This window comes from Colius striatus, chromosome 7 (genome assembly GCF_028858725.1).
Source record: "Colius striatus isolate bColStr4 chromosome 7, bColStr4.1.hap1, whole genome shotgun sequence".
NCBI classification, from domain to species: domain Eukaryota; kingdom Metazoa; phylum Chordata; class Aves; order Coliiformes; family Coliidae; genus Colius; species Colius striatus.
The window spans coordinates 27,496,728-27,521,647 of NC_084765.1; the positions used below are offsets into that span (position 1 = coordinate 27,496,728).

The window sequence follows — 24,920 nt, forward strand, 5'->3', positions numbered from 1 at the left end:
TTGGCTTTTGAGACAGCAAAGACTTCTAGGAGCATATCATAACGAAAGGTCTAGGGACATCACAACAGTTTCGTCAACTACTGTGCTCAGTAATACTGGAACTGTAGAGCTTCATAGCAACATAACATCTTAAAGTTATAGGAAAACACTATAGGAAAGCCCAGGTACGACCAACGGCATTTGCAGCTGGAGAGAATGCAGCAATGCAAAAGGTTGGATGAAAAAAAAAAGAGCAAAGACAGGGCATGTGGTAAAATGAAATGGAACACTGGAGGAAAATACAGGACAAGCACTAGAAACCTCTTGGTCCCAAACATCCATATTCACTTAAGCAAGAAATGGAATTCCTTAGCATATCATCTCTCACACTCTCTTGAGTGCTTGGTCCAAGTGGTAAAGAAAGCATTATGTCTTCCACTGGAACTTTTAGTGCCATTTACTAGTTCAAATGCAGCTAGTAACCCAAAACTACAAAGATATAAATTTTAAACCAAAAAATTGCTCTATAGGACCTTAATGGTTCTTCAGACTATTTCAAATGGCAAGTTACTTCATTATGCCTAATCACATATAAAGTAAGAAAACACAATATCTGTAGTTTACAATTCAAGTCAGAAACTTTACAAATAACAATGAGGAAGTACAGAACTGAATCAAGCGGAAGAGTTGAGTCAAACATGTAGCATCAGAAACATTTCAATCTGCAATTCTCCACCTCAAAATAGGCATATGGTACCATCTAAACATGCACTGATAGTAGACTAAAGTAAAATCTATTTTCAACTATAAATTGTCAGTACAGACACAACTATCCCTTATGTGCCAGAAAACAAGCTGAAAGAAATGCTGAACCGTAGAAAGCTCTTCTGCAGTATTCTAATACTCCAATAATTTTCTTCATATAGTGCCAGTGACATGTGGCAACCCAATAGCATAGAATGCAATTTAGAAGAAACAAGATTTTAAACCATATCAAAAGTAATTGCATATAAAAATTTATTTATTTTTTTTAAACATGGGACTGAAATACATCCAACCGAGACCACTGTTTTAGTTTATGTTTGTGCAGAGTTTTCTAGAAAGTCAGTGATATTACAGAATTAAAGGTTGCAACACATTTTTTCCAGTGTAGCAAACCAGATCAATAGCCATGGGCATACAATAGCAATAAAATCATGTCTGCAGATGCTCTCCAGAAGTTCTGTGTTGGGCAGTCTACTTTCAAATATCTTAAGCTTTCTAGCTTTGGTGAGATTGTAGGTATAGGTTAAGAGTACATTTATAGAATCCAACAGCCCTCAAGTACAAAGAGAGTTTAAAAAAATCAGCCCTAATTCTCATGACTGTTCTGCTTACTGAATAGAGCTACACAAGAATATTGCCATTTTTATTCATTGAGCTCATCCCTATACCTATTATCTAGTACAAAATTAAATAAAAAAAAAAAACAGAAATCATTCTTTCCAAGTGCCTTGATTTAGAAAGAACTAATTTTCACAAGTATTTGCAAGGCAACTTCTTATCTCATTCAAGAGCCAAAAACTGACAGCAAGAGCTCTTAGCTCATTGATCACTGAACTCAAATTTGTTTGCTCGTATAGTTCTTGACTCAAACAGTTACTCCTGTATGTGCTCAGAGTTAACAATGGAACTTGTCTCAATGAGATTCATGTGATTACTAATACCATTAAGAACTAGGCATGTACTTTAAATGTGTTTAAATATCTTGCTGAACTGAATGCTAACCAGTCTTTGAGAAGAGAAATTGCAATAAAAATACGATATCGCAAGTGACTTTCAGCTTAATGAGATGGCAATCTTCCAGTGCAGTAACTACACACTGCAATGGGGAAAGCTAATTACTATGATTGAAGCTTTTGATATACAGTGCTGTCTAAAACCACCATCCTGTTCCTCTTGGAGAAGTCTTTAAGCTACAGCAATAAAACCAAAACTACTTATATGCATGACAGGTGAACAGTATTTTCCATTTTTAAAGCATAGACTTTCATTTACAGTATAAGTGACAACATTCCAAAGTAAGCCTTTCCAGACAACAATAGTCTGGTTTTTCATACATTCATTCTTATTTCTCCAGTGCAATATTTTCTAACACTAAAACAGACAGGAATGAAATTATAGTAGCTAAACTGTGTATATGTCTTAAAGAGAATGCTGCCTAAACCAGAATTTGTAATTAGTTTTGATCAGTAGCATAAGTACTTTATTTTGCAATACACTAGAACCACAATTACTACAATCTGTCTGTAAATCATAAATTGTGCAAATAGATAAACCCTTTATTTTATAATCTATTTACAAGAACTCTTGACACAAAAAGAGCAAAAAAAAACCCCTTCAGAGTGGGAAAACATTTGAACTAATGCTGTAAGTTTTAAACTGAAATGTGTATTTTAGAATAATGAAATTTTGGAAAGAGGCATAACTTCTTTAAAATACTGTGTTTATGGCTGTTAACTGTAAAGGAAGACCTCAGACATTTTCTATTTACTTTCTGCACAATGTTTCCACATTTTAGAGATAAAATCGTATATAAAAGGTGGAACCCAAAAAATCATCATTATCAAGAGAGTGTTTGTGGTTTCCTCAACTGCAACGATGCTTGTTTCACCAGCTTTTGTTGCTTTCTCGTTGCCTGGGCTTCCTGAATGGCACGACAAATCCTCTGTAAAGCAACACATTTTAAGAAAGAAATTTAAAGCACACAACTGCAGTCTTATTCCATAACATATTATTAAAAATAGCTAATTCAACAAACATTAAAATCTACATACACACTCTAAGTTAGACGCATAACTTCCGGTTCACATGCATAATGTTTAACCCCAAAAAAGCTTCAATAATACTGTCCATCTGCTCCGTTTTTTTCAACTAGTTACATTAATGATGTTATTCACATTTAACTAGATAAACCTTCCTTAGGCAGCATCCCAATACAAGCAGTCTAATTTTAAACAGATACGAAAATGACATTTCCAATAATATATGCTCTGGAGGCTTTCAAAGTCAGACCACTTAAAGATCCAGCATTAAACGCATGTCCTGCTTATGCAGCTAAGAACAACAGCCTGTGCTAGTAACACACGTACACTGTAAAACAGCAGTTAGCCTTTAAACAGTCATTTCATGTAAGTAATACTCACTAACTCTGTCTTTGTTCAATTTTCAATATTATGGGATCAACGAATTCTTAAATAAATAAATTGCTCAAGTACAGTAACATACTAGATCCACTGGAACATGTCAATTCTGGACATCCTCTGCTCCACTGTTATTTTTAGTGAAAGTTTAATTGCTATAAGAATGAGGTCTTTTGAGGAAAATTTAGTATCAGATCAAATTAAGCATTTTCTCCTGTAATACTGACAGAAAAATATTGAGAGCCTACAACTACCAGATTCAGTCTGAGGCAAAGAAACTCAGAAACAGACTATGTTAAGGCCAAACCATGAAGAGGTTTGCATTATCATAATCCAGAAACACAAGAGAATCATTCACAATAACTAGAATAAGATATAAGTGGCAGCAGATACTTTTGAAAATGTTTATAATGAAAAGCACCCTCAAACTGGGTAATTATTTGAAATACACAAAAAGATAAAATAGAATCCAGGAATAATTATAAAATTAGAAAAAATTGAACAAAGCAGTGCAACTAAACTAACCATTTTTATTTAATTACTGAATCTAAACAATCTCACCGTTAAAAAAAAAATCTCTCAACTGTATAACATTAGACATATTGTACATTATGCATAAAACCTATATAAATAATAATAATAATGTGATATTTCTCTAGTCTGAGAAAAGTAATGTCAATATGACATGCAAAAATGCCTAGGGAAAACTAAACAAAATGTTTAGCTTCAGGGGCCACTCTGATTTTATCCAGGTAATTCCAGCATTTAGTGAAAGATGAAGATCTTTTTAATCCATAATTTCAGTAACAGTAAAACTCAATTATGCAACACTGAACATTTATAAATAGAGTAAGTTAAGCTGGATGGACAAATAACATGCATCAAGTGTACTGCAAGTACTGTAAACATGGATTTCTGATAACTCAAGGAGGCTGGGGAAAAATTCAGGGGACTAAAAAAGGACAAACCTAAAACCCTTACTGGTTTTGAGAGGAGACAAAGAACAAGAAAGCTATAGATAACCTCGACCTGATCTTCAAGACATTTGTTTCATGCATATACAATGGGCACCACAGAAGTCTTTACCGAAGGGACAATTATTTGTGAAGGGTACTTTTTTGTGTTTATCAAATTAGTATAGATTTAAAACTGGGATCTATGCAAAGAAAGGATATGCAAAATGTCAAGAAATACTGATAAATTCAAGAAACAGAAATCCACAGAATGTAAATAGATAGTGTTACACTTCCAGACAGAAAAAAAAAAATTCAATATATACATACCAGCAGAAACACTAATGAAGTAACATGCAGTTAGATAATAAACAGAAAAAAAAAAAAGAGAATTAAATACAAAAAATATCCTTCTAGGATAGTTTCCATGTTTTGGTACAATGTTTCAGCTTTGGCCATGACACTAAGACACAGACAAACTGAAAAGATTTAAATTAGTTAATCAAAAGTCTTACTTGGGAGACATGCTGTAAGAAAAAGATGAAGTAACTTTTTCTTTAGATGAGACAATAAAATAATATAGACTCTTCTAATAGATTGAAAAAGTGCCTCAAAATGACAGCAATTTCCCTTCCCAGTCTAACCCATTCTTTTAGAAGGCTTAAACAATTTAACAGAAGCAATTCAGCCCTTATTCTGGCTCTAGCTGCTGAGTCGCTATTTACTGGAACTACAATTTCAAGTGTGCTTCCAATATGCTATGGATGAAATTGATTTCAATTTTGGTATCAGGGAGAAGTCCTTCTCTCTCATCATCTGATAGGGAACTACAGTAAGACACATGGTTTCCTAGGTAACTTTTTCTGTTGTTGAAGTAACCTGGAATTTATACTAATTGTTAGTTCAGTTTCTGTGAGTTAGCTATGAGTCTCAACCATCCACAGAACAAAAACTCCCCAAATATATTAGCCTCACCAGTATCCATATGAACAAACACTCAGAAATAAATGGTAGAATACTCAGGTGTTGGGTGGGAGCAGGGAGAAATCTAAGCAAGCCTCTTGACAAAAAGTACTCTTATTGGGTTAGTCCAGTGATCTTGAAATAATGAGGAGGTAGCAGAATTCAGAGGTACGTTGAATGCTAGAGATGAAAATGAACTTAACCTAGTACTTTAGGTATTTAAATTATTTTCCTTTAATGAGTTTTAATACACAAAACATAAGACTATGCAACTTTAATCCTAAATTATTATTACAAATACTCTCCTGAATGCTTTAGGCTAGATTGTCTCACCATTCTCCCTCATTAAACTCATTTTTCAAAATGGATGTATGGTAAACAGTCCTCAGGCACAGCAGTCTATTCCATAATACATCTCTTATCTTTTTAATGTTTTGAGTTACAATAACTGATAAAAACACCATAAGGGAAAAAAAGAGACTGTACCCTTGCTGTGGTTTCATCCTGGAGCTGAACTGTCCTTACACATTCATGACCTGCACTGTCCCTTCTTTGGAATATCTTTTGATCCTGTTGCAGAAGGAAACAAAAATGTACTTCAGGTGACTCACAAAACAAGAACGCAGAATCTGATACTTAAATGGCTTGAATGTCAATTTCAGGTTAGATTTCAATGTATCTCCTGTACAACGCAACTCAGTTTCAAGAAATCTTAAGTAAATCCTCTCTCATAGTCTCATAGTTAACAGTTAGACCCATAAATAAGAGTGTGTTTGGACCTCTAAATAGTGTTAAATTAGAAAAAGTTTACATGTTTTTCTTACCAAAGCAGCTATTTTTAAAACATTTGCTTCATAGGAGGGACAGCGTGTGAAGTCTTCAAATAAGTAATCCCACTCTGTTGTTAAATGTCCTAAGATTTCCACTTCTTTTACATATATCACTCTCCTGTTCAGAAGAAAAGAGGTAATACTTAATTTATCCTTGGGACTAGAACTTTGCCAGAAAAACAAAACAAAACAAAGAAATTGATTTGAGAAGGCATTTTCTGTGTGCCTTCCACTCAGTCACAGTGGAACCATATTTTCTTAATATATATTCTGAAATAATCACTTTGTCTTAAGACTCACAGATGATCTACAACATTGCATTGTAGGCACAGGTCACCTTAAATGAAAGCCACCCAGCCCTCCAAATCCAAACATTATACTAGACAGTCATCAGTTAACTCAAACCAGTTCCTCAAAGCCAGCCTCTACTAGATGAAGGCAGTCAAAGAGCATCACTTGACACAACTAGTATTAGACTTGATGAGACGATCAGTTGCTACTGTTTACAGTTGCTAGCTAGCTGCCCCGTCAATTACTTCAAAGCTTCAATGTCAGCTAGCACCACTAGAACAAACACATGTGGCAGTTTTGAATGAAGTTAAACTAGAACTTTCATGCATGTGGAGAAGAATTGAGATAAGGAGAGAAGGGCGCATTTATCTGAAGCTGTGAACAATTAAATCACTTAAATATCAAAGGATTTTGTCAGTATCTTGAAAAGCTTTTACAGTTGCAGCATGAATTGTGAAGGGAATGAATTACAAGACAATGTGGGATGCCTCTTGTAGTTTCATCACAGATAAGCCTATCATATATAGCCAGGCAAGGTGGAAATTGTTCACATTTGGGATATGGAGATCATAAATCATGGGTTCCTTTTCATTATCAAAATGCATTTAGATAGTTTTGAGTCCTCAAACTGTTTATCCACAACTAATACCTTGAATTCTAACAATTGTCTGGTAAGTTCAATATTCATTTTCATACTTGTACAATACCTGAAGAGTCTATTTAGAGTATTCTTTAATTAACAAAAAAGTAAATGTAAGCATTACCAAAACCTTGATTTGACTGTAAACAACTAGCACGAGCTAATTTGAAAAATTAGAAACAAAGAGAAAAAAATTGTATTTCCCTCCACTATGAAAGGGCCACCTGATATCAGAATAATCTGCCTCCCTAAATTAGTATTGAGTAATGACATCATTACCATATGACGTTTTCCATAAAGGAAATGAAGTAAATCACAAATAAAGACAATGGATAAAAAAAAAAAGCACATATGCAAGAGAACAGCAATCACTTTGGGGACTAGACATCTGGCTAAGCCTAAACTGAAGCCAAGGTAAGCCTTTAGAAAGCCTTTAAAACTTTATACCTATTGGTAATAACAAGGTTTGCTCTTCTGCCTCTTGGAATTGCACAGTGGTATCGATAGCTCTCTTGTTCCAGTTTTCTGATGTGCAATTTCTGAAAGAGATACAGAAAATCATTTTTGAGCTGTGAAAAGAGAACTCGAAGTGTTGTTTCCAGTTCAAAAGCCTTTTAAATAGTTACCTTATTGAACTGATCCTTTAAAGGCAGGCTCTTGCAGTGTTCTCACTCTTGAAGCTGAGTCACTGAAAGGTCTGATCCATTCCACTCAAAAGGTGGAACGCAGACACTGCAGTATCAGACTGTTTATTCAGCTTTAATTTCTTTTCTGTGCTAATAACTATTTAGTAATACTCATTCTGTTAGAGTCCATGCTGCAGACTTGATTCAGGAGTGAAAATCCTGCAACACTGCCTTTAAAAGGTAGCAGAATATGACCCACATCCTTAGAAATAAACTAATACTCAACACACCCCAAGATCATTCTATTCAACATCCAAATGAGAAGGTATATGAAAATGTAGACCACGTTTCTGTTAGATAATTACAATCCAATTAACAAGCTATGAATACAGAGGTTTAAAAAGTTTTTAAATGAAGTAATGAAAGTGCTTCCTAGCTATTTTTTTCAGCTCTTCATTTTTTTTTTTATTACATATTTTCCTGATGTCCAATTCTGCACATGCTGCTTAACTGAATGTTTTCTAGAGCACACACCAGGTTTACAATATGCCATCAACAACAAAGACCAGCACGGAAGAGTCTTACAGTCATCGCTAAATCAAGCTTACAATAACTCTGGCTTAAAAGCAAGAAGATTCACAGAGCAGCACATTTTTGTGTCCCCACATTTTTGTGGGGAATGGATACATATCAAAACATCATGTAGAAAAAGATAAAAGTTGTGAAAAGAATCATGTAACTCCAATGGCAAGCCAACCTCAGACTAAGGATGAGAATAGTGCCAGCTACTGGTTTTCCTGCTACGAATTTGTCAGAGAGCAGGCAAGCTGACAGTCCTAATTTACTGCCTGCTTGATTAACTAATATAAAACATTAACTATGTATTACAGGTAAATGTGTTTGGGTTGATAGTTTGAATGCATGTTACTTTTCAGGACAGAAATGGTAGACTAGAATGAAGTAGATGTTTTTTGTTACAATCTGGTATATATTTAGTAGCTATAAAGTTGCTAGAATTCAGGTTCTGTCTGTAATTGTTATGTACACAGGTTATATTAAATGCAGAGACAGAATTCTCTGAGTAGCAAACCTACCACAATAACAGTCATATCAAACCTATCTTATCTACAACCAACTACCAGTAGAACACTCCAATGGGAAGTACGTATTACACCTATGCTTAGCCTTCTCTTTGGGGAAGCCATACATCAAAAGATTAAAAAAATGAAATAGCCTGAAAAAATGAAACAAGGAACATACACATCATAGGTTTGAAGTTAGTTCTGCACTTATTTTGGATTGCAAAGCTAAGTGCAGTTGTACTATGCAATATTGCGACCTGATCTAGGTGACCCTGCTTCTGCAGGGGGGTTGGACTAGATGATCTCTAAAGGTCCCTTCCAACCCCTACCATTCTGTGATTCTATGATACTCCTATGATAGTCCTATACTTCAATCACCTCATGTCTCTGAACCTGCAAATCAAAATGCCACTCATGTTGGAATTCTATTAAGTTTTATGAAGAATTCATAACCAACTAGACAATGTTAAGAAGGCAGCAATACTGCTAATAATAAAGCAGTGGGTCATATAGTTTCAACCTTGGAAACAATTTTGAAAAGAGGATGTGCATACCCAGGACTTCACCCCAAGACTCTAGCCAGTGAAAGCATCTGGATTCCATTTATACTTGTGAAGCCTCTAACAAACACAGGGTTCCAGTACAGCAGTCACAAAAGCCTGGTCAGGACAACCATGAGCTCTTTATATTTAAAATTATATGGTCAATAGAAAATTTTACAGAAAATCCAATCACTACAGACTTCCTAGGTCACAAAATAAAATTTACCATTCACCAAGAGCTTTCAACTATCACTACAGATGCGTCTACAATAGATTAAATTGCAATATCTCAAACGTTTACTCTACTCTGTCACTAAGAAGGTTAAATCAGTGCAAAAAGTCTTTACAAAATACATATTCCACTTGTAAATAACCTTAAATTATTAAAGATTACCAAAGACAGTTATATAGGCATAGAACATGACAGGTAAAGCATGATAGCTTTGTACTCTCAAAGCCCATACAACTGTCCTTTAATCATAGAATCTGTTTTAATGAAAAATATGCAGCTCCTGCAGAAAAAGATGACGAAAGAATGAAGGCCATACATGCTCTGCCTGGATGCAGAATGTATGCACCTCAATCAACATTTAGCACGTGCCTGCAATTTGAAGCCTCAAAATTGGTTTGATGTTCTTCACAGCAAAATAAGATGACCTTCAGTTACTGTGGAATTCAGCCTCTGTATAACAGTAAGTTTCTCAAGTTTTCTGACAATCAGAATTTTGTTATGAGAATACGTTAAGGAGGGAAGATTGAAAATTGAGTATGTTTTTAGTTACTCCTTGTAAAGATACATTTCTTTCTCTATGTCCACAGTTACATCTATAAAACTGGTAAGATGACAACAGAAGCTAAACTGACTCCACATTGACCTATAATCAACCACACAGGCTAAGAACTCCATATAGCTTAAGTAACCAAAATGGAAAGATCTTTGGAGAACTCAGTTTACATCAGAATCAATTAAAAGAGGCTTCAACTTTTATTTATGTTTGCATTTTATTTTAATATATTTACAAGTTCAACAAATGTCTCAAAGCATCATCATACTTTGCAACTGCTCCTAAAAATCCTTTACGCACAAAAGTAAGTTAATATTCAAGAGTTTAAAACAACAGTCTAGGGTTTTCATAGATTTGTCCTCTAGTGATATGATGTTTTAAAAAACATTTCAATTCAGCATTTACCAACAACCAAAAATACAGGGTCCACATTGTCTATAAAAAAATATCACTTTCTGATAATCTAAAAATTTCTGCAACTCTATGACATACATGAAAGGAAAAAAAGCCAGAAACACTGCTTATCTCAAAGTCTCTTCAAAACATCAGAAGGAAGATGGCAGCATATGACTACAATCAAAATATGAAATCACATTTTACACCTGAACCATAGCTATTTTAAAAACAAGTAAAAAAAAAAAATCTAAGAAATGCAAAACACACTGCCACAAAGAATGCAATTCAAAGGCTGCAATCCACATTCTGAATTCTTTTTTGGACATGCAGCGACAAGACATGCCACATATTTAAACATATTTATTCATAAGCATGGTTCTCTATTTAAACTCAAAGCTTGGAGAGAAAGTCTGTTCCTTGTAACTTCAGAAACAATCCTGACAGTATTTTTAGATTTTATATGCAATATGTTACTAAAGAGTTCCCACTGAGCTGTGTGCCTACGAGATGCAGTATTTCTCAGAGCTATTCTCAATACACCTGATAGATATCAGCACAATGGCAGTCAAATTATGCAAAAAGGAGCTTGCACTTGAAGCAAATTCCTCCATGATCTGCACACTCATAAAATTCAAGCACCTTTATCAAAAGCTTTTATTTTTTGTGAGAATACTGGAGAGCTTCAAAGAAGTTCAACTCATTCTTATTTTCCATGGAAATGAAAAGAATCAGTGTAAATTTACACAGCAGAAGAGTGACTCAAGCAGAAATAGAATCCGCAATTTCACGAAACCTAGAGTAGTATTCTCTCTGCCACACAACACTGCCTCACCAACATGTCTCAATTATTCATGAGGTGTTCTGCATTCTTTATAAAGCTCCATGCTTTAACTGGGAAATGAAACAAAGTAATGCCATGGACATTGAATAATTTATGAATTGCATCAAGTCAGAGCCTAAGTGCTGGGGTTAGAAGACAGTCTCTCCTCCCTAGAGCAGGGAAAAATACCTGTATAGAAAGAGTCAAAGACTAACAAAGCCAAAGGCATTCATTACCTGTTCTAGCAAATCTCATCAACTGCAAACACTCCTCATACAAAGACTAGAAGTCATGAGAAGTTATTCCTTTCAAGACAATTTTCCTGGAGTTTCCTGGTGTGTTCTTTGATTTCTCCAGCTATACATATTGTGCATTTGTGTTTAACAAAATGCATTCTGTACTACTAAGCCTCACTGCATGAGCTAGAGACGTGGCCTGCAAGATGTCAAATCTGACTTTCCAAGTTTTGAATCCACTGAGTAGATCCCTATATAGCCCATATACACTACATCCAGTGCATCTGGGAAAAAGCACTGCACAAGTGACTTCACACAAGCCAGCTCATCTACTCCATCTGGCTACTGTCCTTCCTCCTGCACAAAAAAAAACCTGAGTGGAAAAAACTAACTTGTCTTTCAAGGTCTAAATATATGCTCTTCCTAAGCTGAGATGTTTATCAATATCTTTATTTGACATAAAATTGAATATTTAAGTAAAACATTTTTGTCCAACTACTGGATAGTATTGAGGCATCCACTCCTTAAGGTAACCTTACAAGGTTTCAAAATAGATGAGAGGGTGGGGATTCTGATTAAACTACTTTTAACATTGGATCGAAAATTCAAGAGCATTAGTGCCCATAAACTGAGTGATTTGCAATTGAGTTTGCCAGCACATATAAAATTGAGTTGCTAACTCATCTTCCTTGTTAAATATCCTACTTCCTGTAAAGACAGTCTTACACTTGCTCATAATTTACATTAGGAAACAAAACCTTCCCAACATCAACTTCTAGCACAATAATCATCCGTTAGTTAACAAAAACTCAAACTTGTATTCAATTAACTGACTTCTAAAAGGAAGGAACTATAGTTAGTGAACTATACACAGGATTCATTTTCAGTTAGTATACAGTTCCAATCTACATCATTTAGATTTAAGAAAAATAAAAATACCAGATGAGAGAGAACTGTATATTATCCAGTTTTTGCTCTTAATTGTGCTACTTTTTCATATCTGATAGCTAGAAAATACATAGAGAAAAAAATCAAAATAGAAAAATCTCACTACATGAAAATATTTGGTCTGCATGGTATATCACAACTTCATTTCATTTAATCATCTAAGAGAAAAATTCACTAAATGTTTTAAGGATTTTTAAACAATTTAAAATGAAATAATCTATTGACCATTCAATTCTCAAAAGACATTAGCATCAGAGAGATGTCTCTCCTCAACCTTTTTTTCATCTTTGATAGCCAAAAAAATTGTGGAGAACAGCTTCTTAAGCTTAGCATGTTCATTTATGACATGATGTGTTAGAAAAACAATTCCTGGCATCATTTAATTTAGAAATATAGATATTTTAATTTTTATCTATATCTATGTAAAGTCTGCAGTTTACATTTCAGTGTGTTGAACAGTAAACTCCCAGAAGATTCTGTGAATGAAAACAGAGTCGATTGAGCTGGCTATTTTTTAAATTTCATGAAGAAGTGATAGTGGTTCATATATATATAAATAACAGATCTACTGTATAATACAGAAACCACAAATACAAGTTTTCTTAGCATTTAGATGCAAACCATATTTCTACGTAATATTATAAGCATTTTCACAGAGGAAAATTCTATTCAAAACCATCATTTAATATTTTGTGCAAGTAACAAAATGTTGTTTTCACAATTTATCCACAGCCCTAGCTCTAACCCCAATAAACAAATTAACTCAGCATCTACTCCACTAAGATTTTTTTCAAGTGCCTTCTGCTGCTGCCATTTGTAAGGAGCTAAACACTTTTAGTAAAACAAATATACAAGAAATTAATTCTTCCTGTCTCTCCCATCTTAACCAAAGATGGTTATTCAAGTTCACTTGTTTTCTTAGTCTATTTTATTCAACTTCTACACAGAAAAGACATGAGAGAAGGGGAGAGGACATGTGAAATGTAATCACGTCCCTAATTTAAATACTTAAGGCAGATAAAAGACCATGATGGAAATAGAGAAGAAATATGGAAAATGTTTACTCCGTTATTCCTGTAGATGCTGCGTATGCCAGGAGAGAAAGAGAAAGAAGACAAATGTTAGACATAGAAACAGGAAACCAGAATTAAAAGAACACCTAGAAGGAAGTAGCAAATATGCAAGTTTGAGTCTTAAAATGTCAGTCTACACAGTTATTCTATTCTGGCTTTTTAGCAATAAAATAAGCATTTTAAGGTAGGTTTTAAGACAGTGAAGGCAGAAATACAAATTAACAGGATTCTGGTTATCTAGGACTTGAAAACATCTGTTCTTCATTCCCCCCTTTTGTTAGCCACATCCAGATGTGGAAGGAGGCTAAATGTCCACACAATGCCCGTAGCTATGACACATTGATACTAAAAACAACAACAAAAAGGTGGCACTTTGAGAATTCATGCAGGTTTATTCTACTGCTGATACTACTGAACAAAAATCTTTAAAAGGAACTTCTGTAGTTGTATCATATACCAAACAATTCTGTTCATCCTATTTAAAAGTTGCTTAGTTTCTAAACCAACCTCACCTTTGTTATTATGCAAAACACTAGAACCAAGTATAAAGAACCTTTGTTTCTCCATATTCAAATCTTAATCCTACCTAATTCTTAAAGTCTCCTACTTCCTTCCAGAACATGAGAGAAGCAAATTTTTACTACAGATAATGACTGACACAGATCCCTGACAGCTTCTTCATAACATAATTCTCTAAGGAATCTTGTAGGTTAGAGAATTTTAACTGTATTTACAATGCAAGTCATACCTCAAATAAATCATAACCCTCAGCTTCCACCCTATCATATGGCCGGATGATGCCATCTTCATGAATGAAACGCGGAGGACGGAGATTAGATACTTCTTCAGTTGATTCCGCCGCCCTGTCATAGATAGCAAAAGAGTATTTTGATGAGTTCATTAAAGTTCTGAGCTTCACCAATATATCTTTAAAAAGCCATGCGCTCACTTGCCACATATCCCACTTAAAACTTCCTGGATATCCTATAAATGTAAAGGCTAACTGCTGGTAATAAATCCAAAGTAACATTTAGACAGCTACAGAATAACTTGGAGAACTTTACTCCCAAGCATGGCTAATTTACTATGGGTCTTTATATCTATTAACATACTTCCCAAAGGTCCCCTTAAAACACAAGAAGCCCCTGATACGCCCTGTAACAAATTTCAAACTAACAAGTTTTGTCCAAACATCTCAGTGGTCTACTTTTTAGAGTAAGTTTAAATGGCATTTAGATACTCATGTTCAGAAGTACAGAAACCTATCTCAGAAGTAAAATTTACACAAGATCTTAAAATTGCTTTCTGATCATGGGAGGGAGTGAAAGGAGAAAATGGACTAGTTACCTTCTACCCAAATTACAGCTCTACGAGATGTTTTCTAAAGCAGCAATTTCCAGAGATCATCATAAAATATAGTCATCAGAGGTTACTAGACAGCTCTCAGCCCCATATATCCTACTGTGTATTCTATTTAATGCAAATAATCATGTGTCACTACTGGACCACTTTACCCCCTGGTATTCAATAGATGGAAAGTACTTCAAAACTTCCTCTTGGGATTTTACCTTTGAATTCCCTGGAAGGTACTGCTTGCCATATCTACAATGCCACCTGTTGGGCGGGCTACCACTCCCACAAGCCCCTTTCCAATTCCTTTAAAAAATCCAGCTGCACCTTCTTTTTTAGCTCCTTTAAGAGAAAGGTAACAGAAAACGGAACAGTTTTAATGAACTGTTTGAAGACATAAACGACAGAATTAAATCGGTACTGCTCCAGGCTGTGCTAGAGCCATTTTGTATTGGAAACTGTCTGCAGCAATTGATTACATATGATCCACTTATAAAACAAATTCTCTATGAAAAGTCACATATTGCTTCCTTGTCTGTTCACTTATGCCTTACCAGCTGCAAAAGCCAGCAAAACAGAGACGCTAACTGGATTCTCCTTTTCAAACTTTTAGTCTGTACTGTAGGCCAACACATCAGTTATCATTGGTTAACAGTAATAACAAAATAACCTGAAGACTCCTAGATGCTCATGTAAAATGGTCACGTAAAAAAGTTAACCATTTCTGTCTCAAAATTACATGTTTCTGGTTACACATAACTATGGAAGAGTCAAGAGAGTGTTTAGAAAGCATATGTGTTTACCAACCAATGAGAGGACTACACCTCAAGGCATCTGCCAATAATCTACACAACAGCAACAATCAGCTTCCAACATTTAAGTCATGTTGACACGAATGTTATTAAGAGGCATTCTATCTTAGATTTCATCATCTATCATACTAATAAAGTTAATAGTCAAGTCTTCAAAAAAACACTGATCTTCAGGCATAAAATCAAATTTGTTTTTTAAGATTTCTCCAACCTTTGAAGTCCCAAAAAAGCTTTTCAATTGGTGCTTTTTATTATTTTCAGTCTCTTTATTCTGGTTTTAAGAAATAATTTGACTAGTACAGCAGCCCTCAAAATACATCATGGAGACTGATGATGGCTGATGAAGTGGAAAACTAATAAGAGCTATAAATATATTTGAGTAAATAATTGTGTAAGATTATAACTGAATTAGAAATATAAAAATCATCTTGCTACATATCTTAGTATCAGGGCACTCAATTTGTATTGGGGAACCATATAGGCAGCACAGTGTAACATTACTGCTTACCTTCTACAGGTTTCGTGATTATGCCTGTCACACCTCCAACAACACCCTAAAACAAAGAAGATAATTAAGTTTCTACTTAGAAATAGGAATTATATAGTGCAAGTCAGTAACCAGTTGTCTTTCGACATCTATTTTAAAATTTAATTACGTTCAATATCAGAAACATTGTTTGACTGGGTTTTGAGATGCCTGGGTTCTTCTTATTTTTAAGAGAACTATAATTTTGTAAGAAAATTATAACAGGGAAAGAAGAGAGAGGGGAAAACCTAAAATAGCTGAAGAAACATTTGCACTGGCAAGAAGGACTAATAAATCTTTTGTACAGTAATTGGCCTTGTAATAATTAAGAAATTCACTATTCCATTTCCACTACTTAGAGGAAGTTGCCAAAATTCCCAATTGTGAGTGTTACCACACATTCAAGATAAATTAACACAAAATAAGTCTCTGAAAGATTTTAAAAGTCAAGTAGCTTAATGACACTAAGGCAGAAGAACAATAAAACACTGAGGTAACTTCCAAATTTCAGCAAACACTATCAGAAACAACTCTGCAATGTTTATTACTTATAAGGACCTCAAAGTATGTTGACTGTTTTTATTTTGAATGGAAAATGATAGAACTTTTTTACAGACCTAACTTGCATTCAGGTAATATAGCTCTCAATAACTGCTTACATGAGGCTTGTTTCATACTTAACACTTACTAGAAATGGACATGATCTTTCAACAATCAGAAGACATTTTTTTTTTAATTTAAAATTGGAAATACAAGGGTTGCACAGATTTTATTTCAGGACAAAAAAAACCTCACCAGTCTAAAGCAATACTTCATTTTATACACCATCTATTTGCTTTATCTCATATTCTTTTAATTCAAGAAAATCTAGCAGTTTTTGTAAGACCTCATAATACAGAAGGCCATTTCTACTACACAGCACATGTCCATAGCTCATTGACAGACTAATGACAGAATTGACTGCAAGGTAAAATAAGAGCCCAGTTACAATGAGTCTCCTGTAAGACAATCACCTGTTTATCTCCTCCATTTCATTCATGAAATTATAAAGAAGACACCAAACTTGCTTGCATATATTTTTTCAGCATGGATTAAGAATTGGCACATCATATACTCAACTTCATACCCGTAACAAGCCTTTTCCTCCTTTGGCCAGGCTGTCACCAAAGTCTTTTGGCTGCCGACCCATTTCCTCTCTCCGTTTCTGCTGAAATTCTTTATCCATAGTAATAGCAGCCAAGCCTTTTCCAACAGAACCGGTGATCCTCGACACCACTCCTGCTGCACCACCTGGTGCAACAAGGAAGAAAGTAAAAGGTACTGATCTTCTGCAAATTAACAGTGGATAGCACACAAGAAGCCACAAAGTTCACAGCAATTTCCCTTCATATTCAGCTTAGATACTACAAATTTACATAGAGTGACTGTTACAGATTGTCCGTAAGAAGACTCTGGAATTTGGTCTGAAATCCATAAATAAAGTGAAAGATAACTCTTAAATCACTTCAGTACACATCATATGGCATATTGGATAAAATCATACTTTATCTAATTACTATAACACATAGCTAAATAAAAATCTAAGGAAACTTAAGCAGTAGCTGGTCTTATGAACACTTCTCAGGCTTCTCCAGATATTTTAGGACCATTAGAATTCTCTTTCTTATTCATCCAGAGTATGTTAGAAATTCAGTTATACATGCAATATTTCTCATTTTGCTTGTTTAGTCTACAAAACAGACATTTAGATGGTCTCAAGTTAGGCATGAATGATCTATATCACAAATGACAACAGTATCTGGCAAAAACTTACTCATCAAAAAATTACCACATAGACAATTAAAAAAATATAACTTTTCCTTCAAAAGAATAATAATTTTAAAAATCTAAATTAAATCCATGAGTTGAACTAATTTATTAAACAAGTACATAACACCTACCCACTGTGTGACCAAGAAGACTTCTAACACCAATTACAAAGCCCTCAGCAAATTCTTCAGGTCCTTGAACAGCACCCTAAAAGTGAAGCTTATTATGAATAGCAGAAAACCATACATTTATGCATCTGTTTCAAGAAAAACTAGTAATTCCTTCACTTTGATAAAAGTAAGGCAATTCAAATATGTTAAAGTTAACATTAAAAATTGTTGTTTTCTTAAACAGGGTGTGGAGTACACCAGTAACAATACTACAACTCTACCAGTATATTTAATCAGCCTACCACTCATACACAGTTGAAGCATCAGTAAGTCATACCTGAAAGGGCTCATAGAAGAAAGCTTCAACTCCCTCAGACAAGCCTCTGATTAAGCCAAATGGATTTCCAAGAACATCTAACCCGAGTACAAGAACATACATCTGTTTCAGGAACTAAATATGAGAGGTAAAAAAAGAAGCAAAACCAAAAGCAGTGTTACTAGTGGTTGCTACAACTACATTTAGAAGCCAAGGCTAGTACCTTTATAATTTACTACCTAAGGTGTTAGAATTCTCAACTAAGTATTCCTACTAGAACAAAGACAGGCTTAGGATGTAGTGTGTGTATGGATAACAATTAACAGTATTTTGGTCAATTAAAATATAAACAAAAAGACAGAATCATTTTAAATCCTCAAAAAACATTTTCAAGATGCTTTTGTCTTTACATTTTCACGATGTGCCCTCAGATTCCTACTTCAATACCATGAAGTAAGACATTAGTAACCTTCAGAGGTATTCACTTTCCTATTTTCTGAATTCTGCAAGACATTTACTCAAAATTCTACAAAAAGGCTTGACAAAATAGGCTTACTTGTTCACTATAATGTCTAACAACTCTCTTCATCAGTTGGTCTCTCTTGTAGAACTGATATTTAATTTCAAAGAATGCAAGTCTGAAAGACAAGTAATCATATATGAATGATAGATATCCTTCCTCCTTCTAATTAGTGCTCTTTTTTTCCTTCACATAATCCTGAAGCCCTATTCTCCTAAAAAAAAGTGCCCAACCACCATCTCCCTTCCATTTCTCCTTTTCCCCAACACTGACACTATACACTGACACTAGAGTCAGTCAACAAAGTTTACCACAGACTCAATTATTAAATGTACAGTAGCTTTATTCAAAATAGTAAAAAAGAAAAAAAAAATCTTTATTAGCTTACTTGAAAATAAGATCATCCACATCTGTTAGAGTAGCTCCAATGCTTTTCAAGAGCAAATTCAGAGAATGGATGGCTATCATTTCTTCCCCTTTATCTGATGCTTCTCCACCAGAAGCCAGAGACAGACTCAAATGCAACTGTCAGGACAGAATTAGTAAAAAAAAAAATCAAGACAAAGAAGACACACATCAGACAGGCTGTGTGGTGGACATGTAAACTAACCAGAGATGAAACAGTGGTAAGTGTATTTTTACACACTTTGAGAAAACGTACCATTTCAACATGCTTGAACTCAACAATAGTATTACTTTGATGATGTATGTATTTGTTTATATTCTGACACAGAGAAGTGTCAAATTGTCCTAGAAATTTCACTTTTGTTATGTTTGTCTGTAAACTGTGCAAATAATGAGACAAATAACATGTAAAAAAAGCAGAGCTTAATTCCCAGTAAGAGTTAAATTTTAAATTCTAATATACTTAACTAGCTTGGGTATTTTTTGCAACTAGTCACTTTTGGGGAAATGCATGAACTTCAGAGAACTCTTTAACACTGGAAAATGGGACTGCATAGTGTTGACAAGATGCTTTATTTTAAAAGAAATACACACATTTTTCTTAACAGTGGAGAGGATAACAGAAACTTCTTATCCTTCTCCCTTGTTCACCACCACAAACACTACTCTTCCATTCTGCTCACTCGAAAGAGGGCAAAGTAGTTAATCTGTGTAATTTGACTTTTTCAAGACTCCTTTTTCGGGGTTTTTTTTTTTCCTAAAAAGCCACACAGCCCTTTGCAATAGTCTTCCCACTATCCAGTGTTCTACAATATTGAGATTAATCACTGAATAAGGTAAAAAATAACAGAAGAGAAAAAGAAACCTCTTTCTGTACTTAGGAGGTAGAATCTCTAGCCAATTTCAAGTAAAGATGCACGAGAGACTTAAAATGATAACCGTTTTCCAACAAAGTTCTAGAGAACATTATAAAAAAAACATTAGGAAGACTGCAATTACCCAAGAAGGCTAATCTGCAGATGTACTCAGTATAAGGAATTAATATCAAAGGGTTTATTAACAAAAAGTATCTCTTACATACCTTAATTGGAGAAATATGGAAATGTTCAAAGAAGCTGAGAGTTGACAGGTCTGTTAGGGAAGACTCCATTAATTCAGTGTTAAGTGCATCCACATCTTGTTGAATTAATTTTGACTGGTTTTATTAAAAAGAAAAAGTTTACCTTATTAACATATACAGAATACAATTTAAAATACTATATAAAATACATTATATACATGTAAATACACAATCGAAGTACTAATCACATTAACTAAGTAGTTAAATAGCCAACACCTCCAAAACCGGGAACAGACTCATTACTTTTGTATACTAGTTTATAATTGTACCAATACATTTCGCTAATGCAGGATAAAAACCAAAAGAAACACCACATGCAATAGTTACTGGTTGATTTTTCCATTTTATGCTTTATCACTTGATATTCCTTTAATTCCTCAATCCCTTATTTCTTCTAAATTATTTTATAGATACTAGTAAAATAACTAACTTCCTGAGATTCTTATTTGTTCGTGCTGCCTCACAAAAGTAGAATTTTTATACAGTACACCTCAAAATATCCTTTCTAACAAAAATAAACTTTTAAGAATGCCTCTCCTAAACACACTAGAACTAAATGTGACCTGAGTACTATCCACCTATGTAAGACTTGAATATTTAGAGACATTAAAATCTGATCCTTCTGCTCACTAAAGATACTGCAGACTAACAGACAACTCTCTCTAAAATCCCAACCTTATTTCATGTGTTCCCTTTAACAGTTTGTAGATACAATGGAAACAATCGTGTGATCAGTTAATGAAACATAAAACGGGCAGAAAACAGTTACAGAAACCCAGTTATCAGTTACATAAACCTGTCAATTAGTAAAATCCACAACCAATGCTTAACAGAAATAGCAATGCTTTGCTGAAAATTATCTTACTGTGTCCCTTTATTGACTGGTGCCAAATACAATATTCCTTCATTTAAATTGAAATTTTCAGAAATGTGTAACACTGTTTCCATAAAAGCCCTGACCTGGCAAAAATTAACTCTTCTCATACATTACCCTTTGTCTTTCAGCTTCTGGGTCTGTAGACGGAGTGAAAAGTTCACTAAGTGCCCCTAAAAATCCATGATCAATTTTTAGTGCCATTTCCTGGATAAGAACCATGAAGTATCTAAAATGGGGAAAAACAAACAGCGCATACTTGTAGAAGTTTAACTGAAATATCACATGCTTACCCTTCCCAATATTGCATATTAAGATTTATCATCTGCAATATCAACTATTTACAGTTAGAAGGACTTGCCAATCTCACAAGGCTATACAGTATTTTACTGTAGATTATTTGTATCTTAACACTTTCAAAATTTACCTAAAATTATTAACCATCATCAAATACTCCTTATATTTATACATGATTCTAGATGCTCTACGGATAATATCAGCGAAACAGCAGATTTCTTCCTTTTTTAAAACTGCCTCTCTCCAAAAGTTTTATTACTTAGTATTTATTTTATTAAAATTCACTATGTTCAAATTATAGCCATACTAGTTGGTTTCATATATTCGTATTAGAAGCCATCAGTACCATGACTTTGTCTCATTTTTAGTACAAAAACTAAAGACACAGATATATCAACTAAAGAGCGTGTATTTCAGTTTAGATCACATTGTACTGAGTAACATTAGAGGCTTTATGAAAAATAAACTTAACACTGTATAGCTAACAGGCAGTCATGAAACTCTGATACTGTAGCACAAGAGGGAAACATTCTGATTAGTAAAGATTCTTCTTAAGTCGTTCATGTAGTCAGTTCTTACTTTCCACACTTAAGTTTCTTTTAGAGTGGTGTTTTCTCACTGGAGACATTTAAAAACTCAATCCAAAATCATGAGTTCTTTGGATAGAGGAAAATGAGCTTTAAAACAAGGTTCACTTCCAGTATGAGTTAAACCTCTCAAATAGTATTACAACACCCTTAAACTCACTTGAATTGCAGTACTTTGCTGTATTCATTGAATCTAGTGATGACACTGATGTCAATGAAGGGTTTTGGTTCTAAACAGAAGAAAAATAAAATACACGTTAAAAAGTAAATTGCCAAGTTACTATTTTCAAGACTAAATACATCTGGTATTACTAAAGGTTTTCTCTTACCCGAATCCAAAGCAATCGACTTGGGAGGAGCTACAGGGTGAAATACAACAGGAAACATCGATCCTGGTAACTGATTATCAATCTAAAAAAAATCATTGCACAGTTACAGGAATATTGTAATGACATAGTAATCAAATGTCCTTTACATTTTAAAGGCAGCAGAAACTCATTTGTAGTTTGTATTCAAGAACAATATCGTTCTTATTTGGAGGAAAGGAGCAAAGAGGAAGAAGATTACTCTGATATTATTTTGGAATGTTACCTATTTAGTTACAAAAGATCAGATGATTGGAAATGTTGCACAAGGAATGCTTATAGAGGTTCAAAGATTCATTTAGAGTGCCTGCAGCCGATGGCAAATATTGACTGTACTAGAGAAAAGTACCTTCAGGCAAAAATAAAAACAAAATGCCAAAAACGAAAGGAAAAAGTAAAGTCTCCTCCACTAGCTGGCCAGTAAAAGTATCAGGGTCTTCAATGAGTGGTCTCTCCTGGGGGAGTCTGAAGTGCAGCAAATGGAGATGAAGATGACTGTGATGATGATGATTGCTCACCAATATTTTCCTCTAGTAGTAAACACTTCTCCCTAGTACCTGTTAAAGCACTCGATTTATTTAGCAACACTATTCGTACTGAGTAGAGTACACGCATCAGGTTTAAGTGTTGCACATTTATTCACTGCTAAGCATACAAGCAGATACATTATTCCATACTATTTTTTAGTATTTAGATGTGTATTATCTACTTTGCATTAGACAGGTATTTTTTGTACCAAAGCTCTCTGAACCTCTAGATATACTCTCTAAAATAATAAGTTACATGACTGTACAAACTATGATAGACAAATTTTGAAAAAGGTTGAGGTTTAAACACCAAAATGCCTCTCTTTAAAAATAAACTTTCCATTGCAGCATCCTGCTTTACATAAACCCACAATTTCTGTATTTTTTTCCAGACTACTTGCAAAATCCTGGGATGGCAGCTGTGCAGTACTTCTCCATCTATGGAACATTTGCAGCACTTCTACTCATAGAGACATAGTGAGCAAAGCATCACACACCAGAGATTTTGAGGTATTTCATATGATTGAATAAAACAGAAGCCCTAAGGTGTCTGTTTAGTTTGCACAACATGATGAAAGATGGTACCTGCAGCCAATACAGTTGAGCCCGTAAGCTTCTTTGGTGAGGTGACTGTTTAAATTCCACCTGAATTCCTGACAGAAAGTTGCGTCGGATGCTGCATCTGACTGGGAGACGCATTTCCATTGGAACTTTACTAAAATTCACCTAGAGATACAAGAAAGAGTTAACATACAGTTTAATGAGAGAAATAATAAAATGTTAGGTTACTAGTAAACAGACTAGCAAATAAAACCTGCATTTTTCCTTCTTTCATGATCACATGGCTACTGAATTACTCAATACAATTATCAGCACAGAAAATAATGAAAGCCACAAGCTAGTCTGATTGGAACATTACAGCTTGAGTTGTCCCAAGCAGGAACCTCTATCCTATCTCAGTAACTATTTCTTCACAAGTTATATATTACACTGGCATACTTAAAGATACTTATATGCAGCAGAATACTTTCCTAGATGATGATACCCTGATCCTGAATCATTTAAGGTACGCAAAGCCAAATTAAAAAGCTCTCCTTTATTGAGTCACATGTAGCAACTGTACAGTCTGGGTTAACATGTACTTTAAAAGCACTACTGCAAGTACAAAATCTAAGTATTACTATGGCTGAGGGTATATATGTTTTTCAAATGAAAGGATGATATAGAAAACAAGGTTGCTTACAGTACTATAAAATGCCTGTACTTTAATTAGCTGTTTTGACACATTCAATTTATGTGTGGAAGACAGGTAAGTAATAATTAATGTCTGAAAAACATCACGTTAAGTGAATTAATTTCAAGAGTCTTTGGACATTACAGACTCTGTTGAAGTCATGGGAACTGCAGCTTACTATGATGCTAAGACCATGATTTATGCAGAGAATTTAAGCTACATCAATGAGAAGTTCGTAACTAACATGCTGATAAAAAGTAATCTTTTCTACCCCACAAAAGAAAAAATTTTTGATACTGTTACTTCACAATACAAGTCTGAAAATAATAAGAACACATTCTGCTTTACAAAATGTTCAACTATTCAAAAAATCTCCACTTTTTCCTGTTTGTGTTTCTCTTAACACAGCTCTTTTCCTTTCTCAGTGAAACAGAAGTATGTTTTAACTGTTGTACATGTTCTGCAATAACTTGAACACCAAAACCTCAAAACATACCTCAGTATTGCTGTCTAGTTTATGCCAACCTGGAGCTTCGAAAGCTCTCTTGGAAAGATACTTTTGATAGGCTTGTTCTAACAGGTTTATTTGCTTTTGGCTAAATGGTTTCCACTTCTGCCTTGGTTTTAGTTCCCAGACAACACCAGAACTGCAAGACAAATAAGAAAAGTTTAAGTACATTAAGTGTTAACCTTTTTATGTGTGCAAACAATGTAAAAAGATG

The 24,920-nt window shown here is 34.3% G+C and overlaps 1 protein-coding gene across 3 annotated transcripts in view; it reads right to left on the bottom strand.

Moving 5' to 3' along the window:
• Positions 1–972: 972 nt before the first annotated feature.
• Positions 973–24,920, bottom strand: part of VPS13C (vacuolar protein sorting 13 homolog C) — a 97,328-nt gene continuing 73,380 nt past the window's right edge. Inside the window, exons 66-83 of one of the 3 annotated variants that reach the window (XM_062000380.1) lie at positions 24,695–24,845; positions 23,550–23,690; positions 22,402–22,483; positions 22,233–22,302; positions 21,306–21,417; positions 20,276–20,389; positions 19,178–19,314; positions 18,826–18,907; positions 18,291–18,404; positions 17,975–18,050; positions 17,161–17,324; positions 16,017–16,062; positions 14,915–15,038; positions 14,095–14,209; positions 7,286–7,377; positions 5,902–6,025; positions 5,564–5,647; positions 973–2,686 (exon numbers count right to left, since the gene is read on the bottom strand). In XM_062000380.1, the coding sequence (XP_061856364.1) occupies positions 2,585–2,686; positions 5,564–5,647; positions 5,902–6,025; positions 7,286–7,377; positions 14,095–14,209; positions 14,915–15,038; positions 16,017–16,062; positions 17,161–17,324; positions 17,975–18,050; positions 18,291–18,404; positions 18,826–18,907; positions 19,178–19,314; positions 20,276–20,389; positions 21,306–21,417; positions 22,233–22,302; positions 22,402–22,483; positions 23,550–23,690; positions 24,695–24,845 (1,930 nt within the window). In that variant the 3' untranslated portion in view covers positions 973–2,584. Of the gene's footprint in view, positions 2,687–5,563; positions 5,648–5,901; positions 6,026–7,285; positions 7,378–13,145; positions 13,357–14,094; positions 14,210–14,914; positions 15,039–16,016; positions 16,063–17,160; positions 17,325–17,974; positions 18,051–18,290; positions 18,405–18,825; positions 18,908–19,177; positions 19,315–20,275; positions 20,390–21,305; positions 21,418–22,232; positions 22,303–22,401; positions 22,484–23,549; positions 23,691–24,694; positions 24,846–24,920 lie in introns of those variants that run through there. The other 2 variants (XM_062000381.1, XM_062000382.1) reach the window with 2 other exon arrangements.